Source organism: Aptenodytes patagonicus, chromosome 3, assembly GCF_965638725.1.
Source record: "Aptenodytes patagonicus chromosome 3, bAptPat1.pri.cur, whole genome shotgun sequence".
Taxonomy (NCBI): Eukaryota; Metazoa; Chordata; class Aves; order Sphenisciformes; family Spheniscidae; genus Aptenodytes; species Aptenodytes patagonicus.
In genome coordinates this window covers 87,781,851-87,794,670 of record NC_134951.1, presented here as the reverse complement: position 1 = coordinate 87,794,670, position 12,820 = coordinate 87,781,851, and the positions used below count along the sequence as shown (strand labels likewise).

The window sequence follows — 12,820 nt, the reverse complement described above, 5'->3', positions numbered from 1 at the left end:
GTTTCTGATAAGAAATCAATTTAGATTCCATCCATAGAAGACCATACAAACTTCAGAGTGAATCTGGGACACTGACTATAGCTCTATTTATAGACACTGAAGTCAGACTGAACACAAGGTCAATTTCTCTTTCAGGCTGCAACAAACCTCTCAAATCTGCTGAACTTAATGAAGCTGCAGCAACACTAGAAAAAGAAGGATGTTGTCCGTAATTCATAGTCCTGGTAGCTTCTTCCAAATAATTTGCCATATATGTGGCTTCCAAATGCATTTTTTTTATTTGCAAGGACAACAGGAGTTGTATTACCAGCCAAAGGAGGTAATGCAGATAAATCCTTATGGGTCACACTGAACATGTAATCTGATATGTACTGCTGAAGACTGGAAAGACACAGCTTCTTTCGTAAAGAACCTTTTCCAAAGTCCTCACTCATGCACAGCGTTCAGTGTCATCAAGAAGATTTGCATTCACAAAGAATGCAATATCAAGGTAAATAAATATTCTGAGTCTTCTTGTTTATTCTATACCAGTGTAAAAAAACATCAAAATGGTCAGAAATTGCATTGACACCTACATTAAAACCCTCCTGCATTAACAAGGCGGTGGTATCAGGGCCATACAGCAAGCTAGAATAAGATCATTCATCTATAATAATACCAGTAAGGCAAGGAGTATGTTTCCAGTTCTTTCCTTACATGTGTTAGTGCAACAGTGTCAGAGGCATGTCTGAATGACTGGAGAAGGCACATATGAAATATGTGGAGCCAGTTTAGCACTTTACAATACAATACAACTGTCCTGAAGAAGGGATCACACCTGTTTCACAACCTTCAGATCATTATCCTGAAGGCTTAAGACTTCCTTGAAAAACTAACAAACCACATTTCATGTCAAAGTTTAAAAAAGCACACTCCTGTAATAAAGTATTTATAGCAAAAGTTACAAAGAGGAAAGAGTACCATTTAACACACAGCTCACTAAGTAGTGTTGGCAGTTCAAACACATTGCAAACAATACGTTTGCATTTTGAGTAACATTGTTGTGCTTGGTTTCCTAAGCTAAGGGACACTGCATTTTCCTATGTTCCTTTTAGTTACATTGAGATACAGGCTAGTGAAAACTAAAAGGTTTGTGAAGTTTGTTGAACTCTTTTTGGAAACTTAAGAAATAAATTTATCATGGAGAGAAGAGAAATCAGGTTTTAAGTCTTCCACTATGAGCTAGCATGATTTTTACTTCCACTCCAGTCCAGCAGGGTAGGGACTGAAAGACAGCTAATCACTAGCCTGACATACCATAGAACCTACCACTTTGGTCAGTTGTTACAAATACCACTGCTGTCCTCTTTTTACCAATGGGAAAACCAAGGGCTGAGGTGAGCTGACCTTGGCTAAGGTTACAGAGCAGAGTGAAGAAGAGAATCCCACTCCCTCTGGCCAGACTTTTTGATTTCCAATAGATTTTTATTTCTGTGTAGTACTGAAGAAACAAGGGGCCACTTTCATAGATCTTTCAACTGGTGTTTAAGCACACGTGGCCAGTGGAAGTGTACTGGGTCAGGAACAGATTTCAGAAGTTTCCAATCTCATGGTTGCCATCTACACGTTCAAAAAACACCAAGGCTGTAGTTCTCTAATTCGTTCCTACTGAAGACAGCATGTCCATCCAAAATACAATTTTTTTTGTTATTTAGTCTTTCTTTAAAGTTGCTGCCTGGAATTTCCAACCATATGATCCTGTTTAAGTTTTTACCAACAGTGTCTAATGCAGCAAATGGTCAAATTGTTGTATTTTCTTGATTTCTTGATTTGACACAGGCTAAATGTTACCCCAACTGAAGCATTTAAGTTATTGTTCACATTCAGAGAGACAGAGCTAAGCTACAACTCAGCTTCCTTTTCTATAGTGTACTTCATATTTATTCTGACATCTGCAACCACCAAGGAGCCTGGATTACAGCAGACCATAATACTCTATGAACCATGGTTATAATTAGGCGTCACATCCATTGTAATCCTATGGACGTCATCATGTGTTACCAGCATCTGTTGACAGATCTCATACCAGGCATATCACTGAAATGGCAAGTCTGGAGAGGGCAGCCCACAATAGAAACAATGGCATTTATTTTTGGTTTGTTCCAAGACTGTCTAATAGAAAATATATGCTGCCAACTGCCAGGGCTCCACTGAGATCACTTTTCAATATTACATTACCAGTTAGAACAAAGATCTGTGCCCATGTATCTGCAATCTTCTCCTGATGAATAAGGAAATAAAGCAAGCACTTCCTGCAACTGCCTTAGCACCAATTAGAAAAAGATAGAAGCCTTGAAATTTTATAAAGTTTATCAGGCCCTTTATCATAAGAGTACTTATTTTTCATGTAATAATAAATTCAGACTCCTTTCCAAGACAAGGAATAAGGATCCCGTCTCCTAAATTTTATTTAAATGTGGTATCACTTTAATATTAAAACAAAGCCCTGGGAACTGGCAACATAAAGTAGCAAAGCTACAATCTCTCTACTCTGTGGAAGTAAAGCAGAGTCTGCTTTAATTTATCGATGTGGAAACCTGACTTTCTGCTGAAACGCTGTCTGTTTGGAGGAATGGAAACAAAAAAATTGCTATGGGGTCTTATATTAATTACTCCTTGCTCTTCTGTAAAAGTCGAGACTTACTGTAAACATAAGAAAGTCTACAGAATCCAAATTATCTTTATTTTTTATCATTTATCTGCATTGTAGGAAAACTGCATTAGAGTGCTGACTATCTAGTAATCTCTCCATTATTTCTTTATTTTGAAAACAGCATTCCCTGAAATGCTGGACAATTCAATCCTAATCAGATGTAACCACGACCTGTTACGGCTGAGCAGTTGCAAATCACTAAAGCACTTAAGCACTAAGAAAATTTCCATTCTCATTATAAAACATAAAAGAATAGTTCATCATCTAAAGAGCGTCAAATTGAAACAAATGTCAGTTTGTTTGGCTTAATAATTGGTTAGGAGTTGCAGCAGCTGGTAGATCAAGAAAAGTGAACTTCAACCTAGCCCAAAACTTCTCCCACTATACTCATGCAGCAGGATCCGAACAGGTGTGAATGTAGGAAAATGAATAAAAACAGCTAAAACTCACAGAAGGAGGAAGCCTACAAGTGAAAACTGAGAGGAAAATATTGGCTATACCGATTTTAATGGAAAAGCAAACCCACTGGCCCCAATGATTCTAACAGCTCTTACTTTTATAGCTATACTTTTATAGTATAGCTTTTATAGAAGCTGTGACTGTAACAGTGGGTCAGACTCTGTCATCAGATATAAACTGGCAACTTCTACTTAAGTTTTTGAAGTGAGCTGCTCATCTATAGCAAAAAGCATATTCAACCTTATTGTCTAGGGCGCCGTTTCTCTCTCTCTCTTCCCCCCCCCCTTTTCTTTTTTTCATTCTTGTAACCAGCAGATAACCTTTTAATCCCAGATCTGTCAACTGTGACTTCAACATCACCTTTTACATTAGGAAGTAACAAATCCTTTACAATATTTCATCTCTCTTCCATATGCTACTTAAAACTCAGTGTTGTGAAATTAGATATTGCAAATATTACTAAAGTACCGAACCATTGACAAGACTGCTGATGGGATTATAATCTCTGCCTATGTTCAGACAAAGAGCATGGGCAGTACTTGCTGGCATAATAGTTTTCTTACACCTAAAAGGCAAGAAGCATCTCCTCTACGATGGTATATTCCAAGGAGTTTACAGACCCGTTTTTTCCCAGACAGTGAATTGGCATATGGGAACCTAATCATGAAATACAGTTTTCCAAATCTAGCCTGGATATATTTCTAGGCAATATTTTCCTTGTCAGATGATTCAGTCAGAATTAAGAGTAAATTCTAATAAGAGCTGACTCACAAGATCACAATTTCAAAAGTGATTTCTCAGTCTGCTCTCAGAAATACTGCAAACTTTTTTTGCACACCAATTCTGAACCATCTCATTCATCTCCCTATTTATAATTGCAAGTTACTGCTTTGGAAAAGCAACCAGGCACACACATCACTTCAGTCTGCTTTCCGAAAGGAAGACCCAGGAAGTGAAGTTAAAACTTACTGAAATACTAGTATATAAATCTAGAGGTACTGACAGAACATTTCCAGTGCAATACAAAAAGAAACTCCTGACTCATAAATTAGTTTCATCTTACATAGGTATCACTTAAGAATCCAAAAAGTGAACGCTTTATCCTCAAAATATGGCATAGCTAATATATATTATACACATCCTTTACACGATGTAAAATACATTCTCTTACAAAATTAGAACCCCTTACTGCACAGCCCTGGCAATTCCAGGTGCAGCACGACAATAAGAGAGGACATCATTCCACGCAGAAGCACATACACAGACACACATTACTTTATTTCCAGACCTTCCTTTGCTGTTTCTCCCATGCTGGGTCCAGGAGCAGGTCCCTGTCCCATTCTTCTTCTTGGGTCATGTACTCATCTTCTTCATAGTTGTAGGTGTACTGCATGTTTGTTTCTATCTGGTTCATGCTATTCATGCTACCTGGGGATCAGCTTCAGCTGCTGTGGCTTCTACTATGTTTAAATGTATATATATTTTTAAGCTTAGTTTACTTGCTGATGGGTTGTAGACAGCGGTGTCTTTTTTCTGTCTTTTTTTCTTTTCCCAAGGTGACAGGGAGGGACTATTGATGAGTCTTGCTGCGAGCAGAGGCTGAAACTGCCAGGTAGGTGCCGGCCTGTGGTGACCTTCCTTCCTTCCTTCCCTCTCTCTCCTGCCCTCCTTCTCTTTCTCTCTCGGCTACTGCTGCTGCAGGTCCCTGCGGCTGACCCTCCGGAGAAGCCCAGCGGGGCTCATTGCTGCGGCTTATTATCCCCGCCGGGCTGTCACGTGGCGTGGCGGCGGCGGCTCCAGCCCCGCTCCAGGCGGCGAGGCGCCCTCGGTGGGGCCGGGACCGCCACCCCCGCGGGCGGGGCGCGGGGCAGAGCGGGGCAGCAGCACCGCGCCCGCGGGCGGCGCTGGGGCCGCCGCGCCGTTTCTGGACAGGGCAGCAAGTCTGCCTGCAAGAGGGGAAGGCTAGCCGGGGAGCTCACCTCCCGTAAGCGCTCTGGCCAAAAATTACTGTCGACTCCTCTGTTTGTCTGTCTTTTTTTTTCTTCTCTCTACTGACATGTATTTCTACTTCTCGAGACCCGTCTATGATTTGCTAATGTAGTTTGACATTGTTTGCCATTAGTCTGAAGTCTGTGTGGACCCTTGAGTCACTTCACACTTTCCTTTTCAGATTAAGGATCACAGGAGCCAGTGCAGACAAGGACACCCAAGAAATGAAACAATTTCCAGTGGAGATCAGGTCTGGAGTTAAACCAGAAAGTATGGAAGCACAACTCAGAAAAGCAACATACATCTTTTTCGTCCGGGAAACACGCTCAGTACACCCCAAAAGCAGGACCAAGAAGCACATACAAAGGTCTGTGGAACCAATAACTTTACAAATGTGTGACAGGAACCATTTACCCGTGCTTTCCACAGGGTAAAATCTGAAATGATAGCGCTGAGATCGAGCATCCTGGCAAGCGTGTCCCGTATCTCCCATGTCATATCATTTCAGTTGCCCTGGCGACAATGTTTCTTCTGGGAATTGGCAAGTTTACTTCATGTAGCCTGTCATTAATGCCTGCACCCATCATCAGCCAAGGTCATCCCCTCTAGCAGTGTCCGCACTGGATACAATTTGAACTTCACTTAGAAAAAGAAAATGCTCACCAAAGCTGAGCTTTTGGAAGCTGTAAAAGACCAAGTCAGATATAAGGGAGAACGATGTTCCGTAAAGGCAACCATAGGTCTCTAAGCCAATGTGAATGAATAACCAGAATAATTAACAGCTAGACAGCGTATGTCCTCCACTTCGTATTGCTAACTTGCTTTCTGCCAAGTCACCTTCTATCCCATAAGTCTAGGCAATTTAGAAGAACATGCATACATGCACAGCTAATACCTACCCATCAGCTCAAAAAAAATTCATCAATGCAGCACTAAGGTTGCAAATTGGAATTCAGAAGAGGATTGCAAAGTTTCACGCAGTCAAAGCAAGCCAAACTTCCAAAGATTGATGTACGTACTGTGAGATGAACACTCTAAAAATCAAATTCCAAATCTAAGCAGCAAAGTCAGAACCATATGCTTTTCACCTGCTCAATGCAAATATTCTCAAGGTTGTTACACTTCCATCTAAATAATGACGCAAATGTTGATGAATGCTATGCCTAAACTTTTTTGTTCAAGTGCAGATAAGCATTCTCTTAGGATACTCTCAGACAATATCAAATAGCAATTACAAAACAAAATATTTCCTGTATGTACACACTATGTGTATGCTGGTGTAATTTGTGTGGTTTATTTTTACAGCTGGGTAGTCATCTGTGGTTTGTGATACATGTCCAATTTCAATCACCTAAATGACTATTTAAGCCTTTGAAGTCAGTAAAACCATTTCTTCTTATTCACTATACAGAGCACAGGAGAAGTTTCTAGAGGAAAAGCAGGAAGAAGTCAGAGAAGTCCCAGAAGTATACGTGTAAAGCTGTAATGCTCTGAACCAGAGCTGTCTCCTGTGCAAAGAGCTCTCCTGCACTGACGAGACCTGTGACCTTTTACGCACTACCTCATCAGAGGTGAGCCATTGCAACCAGCTTGGTGCCTTTCTTCGGCACTGCCTTGTCTGGGGTTCTACGTGGATGAAGTCAGATGGTACCGCACTGCTCCCCTCTGCGCAGTATAGGTGAGCCTTACGGGTACTGATGGCTTCATACAGGGAGGTACTAGTTAAAAGTCACATTTTATTTGTTGGCCCTCATCCTATAACACAGGCCAGAGTGCCTGTGTCATGAAATAAAAACTGAGGCATTATGATGACGAAGAGTATCTGATCACACTGTGGATTAGGACTGGAGTCAGATCCATGCCTAGATTTCTGGAAATCAAAGGGAAATCTACCCAGATATTCCAGAATTCTGAAAGAACATTATTAAGTTTTTTCATGGAATAACTGGGTTTGCTCAAAACATAGCTAGCCACTGCTGCAAAGGTACTGTTCATTTTTTCATGTTTACTTGGTACGTAAGTAAACTTAGTACTTTCATAACAAAACAAATAAAAATGTCATCATTGTTCCAAGGAACCAACAGCTAGAACCATCGTATCTCTCAGCTAGTCTGAGAGATCAAAAAAATTCAAATTAATTCCAAACAGGAATAAACACACATTTTTCTATAAGGGGCAGGTATTTCAAAATCCACTTTGGGTAGGTTATGTTAGTGCATTTTGGATTTAAAAAAATTTCAGAATGAAAAATCTAACTTTTTAATTCTGAAAATGTCAAAATAGGGGGCTTCAATTTCATCAGTGTGCAGTTTGAGAGAGTTGGGCTTTTTACCTATGAAACAGGAAGCTAAATGGAATATCTCCATTTAAAAAAACCCTGCCTATCTTGATGGAATCTGACCTGTTTTAGGTTCTCTAAATAACTGCTTACTGCCCCTTAATCAGACAGCATGAGTAGGCAGGGGAGATATTTATAGATGGAGCTTTAGGAGGAGTATCTGGTATTTTGTTTACTACTTTAATTTAATTTTATAAGTGAACTGTGTGGGTGGTAACAAGAAGCATATGAATGGAGGTCCGTAGTGGAAAGAGGGCCAAAATGGAACTCTGACGCCAAACTTGAAGTGGAAAGGGAGCTGCCTCTTCCAGCTCACCTAGAGAAAAGGAAAGCTGTGCCCAGCAGAGTAGTATGAATAAGGCAGTGTGCTTCGATCAGCTTATTCCCACATCAGAGGTAGGTTAGGACTATCCCCACTAAAGCTGGCAGAGTCACACAGCTACAAACTATGTGTGCCTAAGGAGAAAGAAAATCAAATCAAAACAGAAATAAGCAAGCTGAGCAGCAAAGAAAGGACAAAAGTCCCAAGTAGAGAAAGAGGAAGAAACACAATGAACCATATAGATACGGAATCTTAAGCTGACATGGCAAGATACCCAAGAGCCAGCAGGTGTATTTGAGGTAGAAATGACACAGATTGCTTACCACAATGTGGTAAGACAAAAAGAATACTCATGATTGCCAAACAGATTAGAAGAAGCAAGGTGGCACAGGGAGGTCAGAAATGGAGATGGCAGAGCTGAATTGTCAACTATTTTTATCTTTTATTTGGCAAAAGGTGTGCGGTTGTAGTTCATGCTAACATAAATGCTTGTAAGGGCCTACCCAGGAGAATGCCTTTACCCCAGGAGAACACTGTGGCAACAAGATATCGTTTCCCATACACGAGGAGCACCAAGAAGGCCAGAACTTTCCTAACAGGAGCAGCAGGTCTGTGGGTGAACTCACTCAGTATTTCTTATCACAGTTCCAACTTGTGAAGGGTCTTTGAATCTAATACCACCTAAGTGAAAGCCTCCTGGCATGCTTTGCATTAAACTTCTTGAGAATCAAAGGGCTTTTCTAACTAAAGGAAGCACAGTTTTTACCTCCTGTGTCAACCTTTATCATTTTTTTAATGAAATGGAAATTGTTTCACACAGTTATATTTAACATCCATTTGCTCCCCAAAAGTCATCATATCATTCTCTCAAGAACTCACTCCTCCATATTTTCACTGTTCATCAGACTTTCAACCCCTTCAACCTGCTTATTCTTCCCTCTCACAAAATCTTAGCATGAGAATAAAAACCCAACTTTTTAATAAAACTTCAGAAACGCTGAACAATGTCTCCCCAGATCATTCTTCTATTCGAACTTAGTGAGATTTAGAAAGAGAAATTAGCCAGATTTCTCTACTTAAATAATCGCCTGTGAAACAATCAACTAATGTGAAAATGATCACCATTAGCTTTCAGTGTAACATTTCTGTGTAGGAACACAGTAGTTCACACCTGCCAAAACTGTCTCAGAAAGGCCACAGGAAGATAAAGAACCTTATGAGAGCTCAGTAAGTCAGTGAGTCTTTAAGCAATCATCTTTCCATAGGCACAGCCTGTTTCTTTGTGAAAAAGAACAGCAGGAGGGCTTCACAAGAAAGAAGTCAATGAAAGATAAAAGAAAATAAATTCAGTGTTTGTTCTCTTGTGTAAACTCTTAACAGAATCTTAAAAGAGAGATCAAAAAGCCCTTTTATTTTAAAAGCATGTCATAACTGTCACTTAAAATGTACTTTTGCTGGTAGCAAATATCCACTAGTTTAAAGCTTAACCAACAAAAATTTGAATTATTTAAAGACAACATTGATAACTTAGATTGGGCCAAAATGTTGGATTCTGTTAAAAATTATGCATACATTTCCCAAACAAAGATAAGCAGAAAGGTGGGGTGTGTTATAAAATGTATTTATTTTTTATTAGAGTTCAGGAGAAATAACCCTTTTTCCCCCCAATACAATAAACACAACCCACCTTCTTCAATGTAAGAAACACACTATTTTGTAAGTTCAGAAAAAAACCCAAGGAATTCAATTCAATATGTAAAGAGAATATGAATATGAATAAACGTTAAACTTGCTTCATATTCCTGAAATGAACACGTACAGAAGGAAGGCAGAAAGAGAGAAGAGAAGAGAATCATACATATGGGAACCAAAATTCTGATTTTGTCTGAGCTAAGGAAAAGCACCGCGGGGACTGAGCCTATTAGCCCTCCCACATCTAGCACCAAGAGGTACAAACTTTGACTCTGAAAAATCCCCATGCTACTCATGCGTGGCGATATTAACTACACAGAAGCTAAGTATACATTGTAATTATTCTTTTTAAAGTATACTATTTCACATGAGAGGTCTGGAAATCAAAATGGAGAAAGAGCTGAAAAAATGCATTGCTGGCTTCATAGTAACAACTGATATTGTCAGAAGATCCCGAAGTGTTTCATCAGCTATATATAGAGACGACTTACTCTGTCCCTGAAATTCAGCCACGGATGAAGTGTAGCAAGAAACATTTATAGGACAGACAAATACTACCAAAGCATAGCTTGGGCTTCAGGAGTATGGAGAAAATGCTGACTGCACTGAGATCACTGGCTTTTGCCAACCCGTTGTGCGGAAGGAAAATCACAGGGCTCAGACATGGGGTGATCCACACCAGCTTAAGATGCCCTATGTGACCTTGAGCAAGTCAATTCAGACAAAATTTTCCCCAAAAGCTAAGTGTTGGCCCATTAGACTACTCTCACCGAGAGAAACAAGCTTGCTGTGCTGCACTCTCCCGTCTCTAAAATAGCATCAGCAATGCTTCCTTTGATCCTTAATGTCCACCTAGAACACAAATTCTCTGGAGCAGAGGCTTGTTCTGTCTAAAAGCCCCGAGGAGCCTACAGAACAATTACGCTTACAGTGTGCTTTACCTACCATACACCCTTCACCTCCATGTTTGCCTCTCAGGTCTGTGTGTAGCCTGCACCCAAAAACGCCTAGCATTATTCTAGTATGTCAGGCTTGCTCAGACATTCAGGGTCCCTTATACTCTGGAGGGGATGTCCCCACTGTTTGTAGGGCCACACTTGCAGCCTTGTAGCCTGCACAGCAGATGGTCCTGGTTCTCAGAGAGGCTTCAAGGCAGACAGTAGGAAACATTCAACATCTGGTCTCTGCCACAGTATCACTAGGCAGTACTGTGATACATAATAACAATCACAAACTGCAATGTGAGTGCTGAAAGCTGTAATGTAGCCGAGGGCAAACGCTCTAGTGATGGCGACTGCCAGGCAGCACTACACAAGATCATACTTTTCATGAATGAGAAGAGCCCTCAGACCTCACATTCTGACATACTTCTGTTAAATATTTCAGAAGAAACCGTGATACCTGAACACCCTTATCCCTTGAGCTAGTCTCTTGAGGGTGCCTTTTTTGTTTAATGGTTCTTGTCTGGGTGGATGCAACTCACAAAGACAGATTAGATCATGAACTAAATAACATCAGAAGCTTCAATAGATGCTTTGCACAGATTAGAAATGTAACATCAAAGGAAAAACTGGGAAATGCATATGGTAATTTATATGCAACACTGCAGTCTGTCTGTTAGCACACTGAAGTTGTAGAGCAATATGCAGACAGTTACAACGTAATACACACAGTAACAGGTGGGGAAACTACAAATAGTGTTGGCATAAGGTCGGAAAAAATGGTGAGACAGATCCAGGATTTTAAAAATGGTTCAGTGATGAGAATGCAAGGGGCAGGACTAGGGGTATAGCATGGCCTATTACAAACCTTCTGAAGAAACCTTCACACCATCATCTGTTCTCAGAATCCTGGCTGTGTTCCTGTTTTATGTTGGCTTAGCCTCATCACACAAAATACTAAGCAAGGAAGAAACTGTGCGACTAGGGCAATGCGAAAGCCTGCAACTGACTATACAATTTGTACTTCATGAATACAACCAGTTAAAAAAATCCCTTAGTGAGCTAGCCTGTGAGCCATAACTGATTTACCTGAGACTATTTGTCTAAAAAAGCACAACATTATTCAGCAATAGTTTTGGTCACACTGAGAAAAGAGAACAGAGATGTATGTGTGAGATATGGAATGCATAGACAACATGCCTTTATTTATCCAGAAACAAACATCATCAACTAAGTCAGAGTTTCCAGACAATAATTATCTAAGGGGCACAGATGAGACCTGGCAGGTTTTAAATCACTGAAGTATGAGGTAGAGATTATGGGCACAGGATATGGGCACTGGATATCAGACACTGACTGCTGTGTTCTAAACTCAGCATTTGTACAGATTGACTGAATGACCTTAGACAAGTTGCAGTCTCGATGTCCTCATTTCTCTTTCCAGATACACCAAAGTAATTTCACTAACATCAATGAAATTAAAGTTACACACGCAAGAAGGCAACCTGGTTGAACGAATTGCCAGTCTGTAAAAATGAATAGTAGCTACTTATTATTCATTCCACAGGAGCGATACAAAGATTAGTAAAAGGGGCAAACCCATTCCTGTATAAGGCAGCATTAGGCGCAACCTGAATTACTGCCAAACAGGGATAACATGTTCTTTTTGCAACATGTATAGTGCAAGTTTTCCTTTTCCAGAACTGTTGTCCTTACATCCTGTCCAACAAAGCTTTAGTCTGACGCTCAGCTGTATTAAGAATCAGCACTGAGAAAATAAGCAATTTTCCTGCCATGCCTGACATGAAAGCAGCAAGGCCTGAATTTTCCAATTCCTGTTCTGAAGGCAGTTGTTCCCTGTCCAACTATGACCTCTCTCGCTAACTTTGGCTGTATTCTCATCTCAGGAGCAATGGATATCAGTCTTGCACAACATACTTTCCAGTATGAGACTGGTTGCTCTTGAGCTCTACCAGCAATAACCTACTCATGGTGAAGGCTCTTGTATATTCTCCATCCCTCTGAATGTGGACAAGTCCTTTGTTTCTTAATCGGCTCACCTCTCTCCCTGCATAAGTCCAGTTTAGCATAAGCATAGGAGGAGAGGAGAGTATTTGCATGTTTCTTCACTTTGAAACCAGTTTGTCTATAGAATAAATGCAGTGGAGTTGTGCTAACGTGCAGTCTAGATCTCTGTTGTGTCCCATAGTTAAATCTGGAATAGCTGTAATCTTCCAGAATTTCATAACTGAACCAAATTCAGGAGGGTTGTTTTTTTTTTCAAGCCAGATGCTGTTCTAGGTATTTTTCCAGTTCATATGGACAATAGTTACTGGAGGTGGAGTCAGCAACTAGGACAAAGGTGAACCTACTCTTATAGGCTGTAA

General features: G+C 40.4%; 1 protein-coding gene and 1 long non-coding RNA gene across 2 annotated transcripts in view; one reads left to right on the top strand and one right to left on the bottom strand.

Annotated features, from left to right (window-relative positions):
* Positions 1-4,928, bottom strand: part of ACTN2 (actinin alpha 2) — a 72,176-nt gene extending 67,248 nt beyond the window's left edge. The window contains exon 1 of the mRNA XM_076334174.1: positions 4,440-4,928. Within this exon, the coding sequence (XP_076190289.1) occupies positions 4,440-4,574 (135 nt within the window). The 5' untranslated portion in view covers positions 4,575-4,928. The remainder of the gene's footprint in view (positions 1-4,439) is intronic.
* A 137-nt stretch (positions 4,929-5,065) lies between these two features.
* On the top strand, positions 5,066-6,952 carry LOC143159062 (uncharacterized). Its single transcript, XR_012995099.1, has 3 exons — positions 5,066-5,135; positions 5,322-5,507; positions 6,552-6,952. It is a non-coding gene; the product is annotated as an uncharacterized LOC143159062 (long non-coding RNA).
* The last annotated feature ends 5,868 nt before the right edge of the window (positions 6,953-12,820 follow it).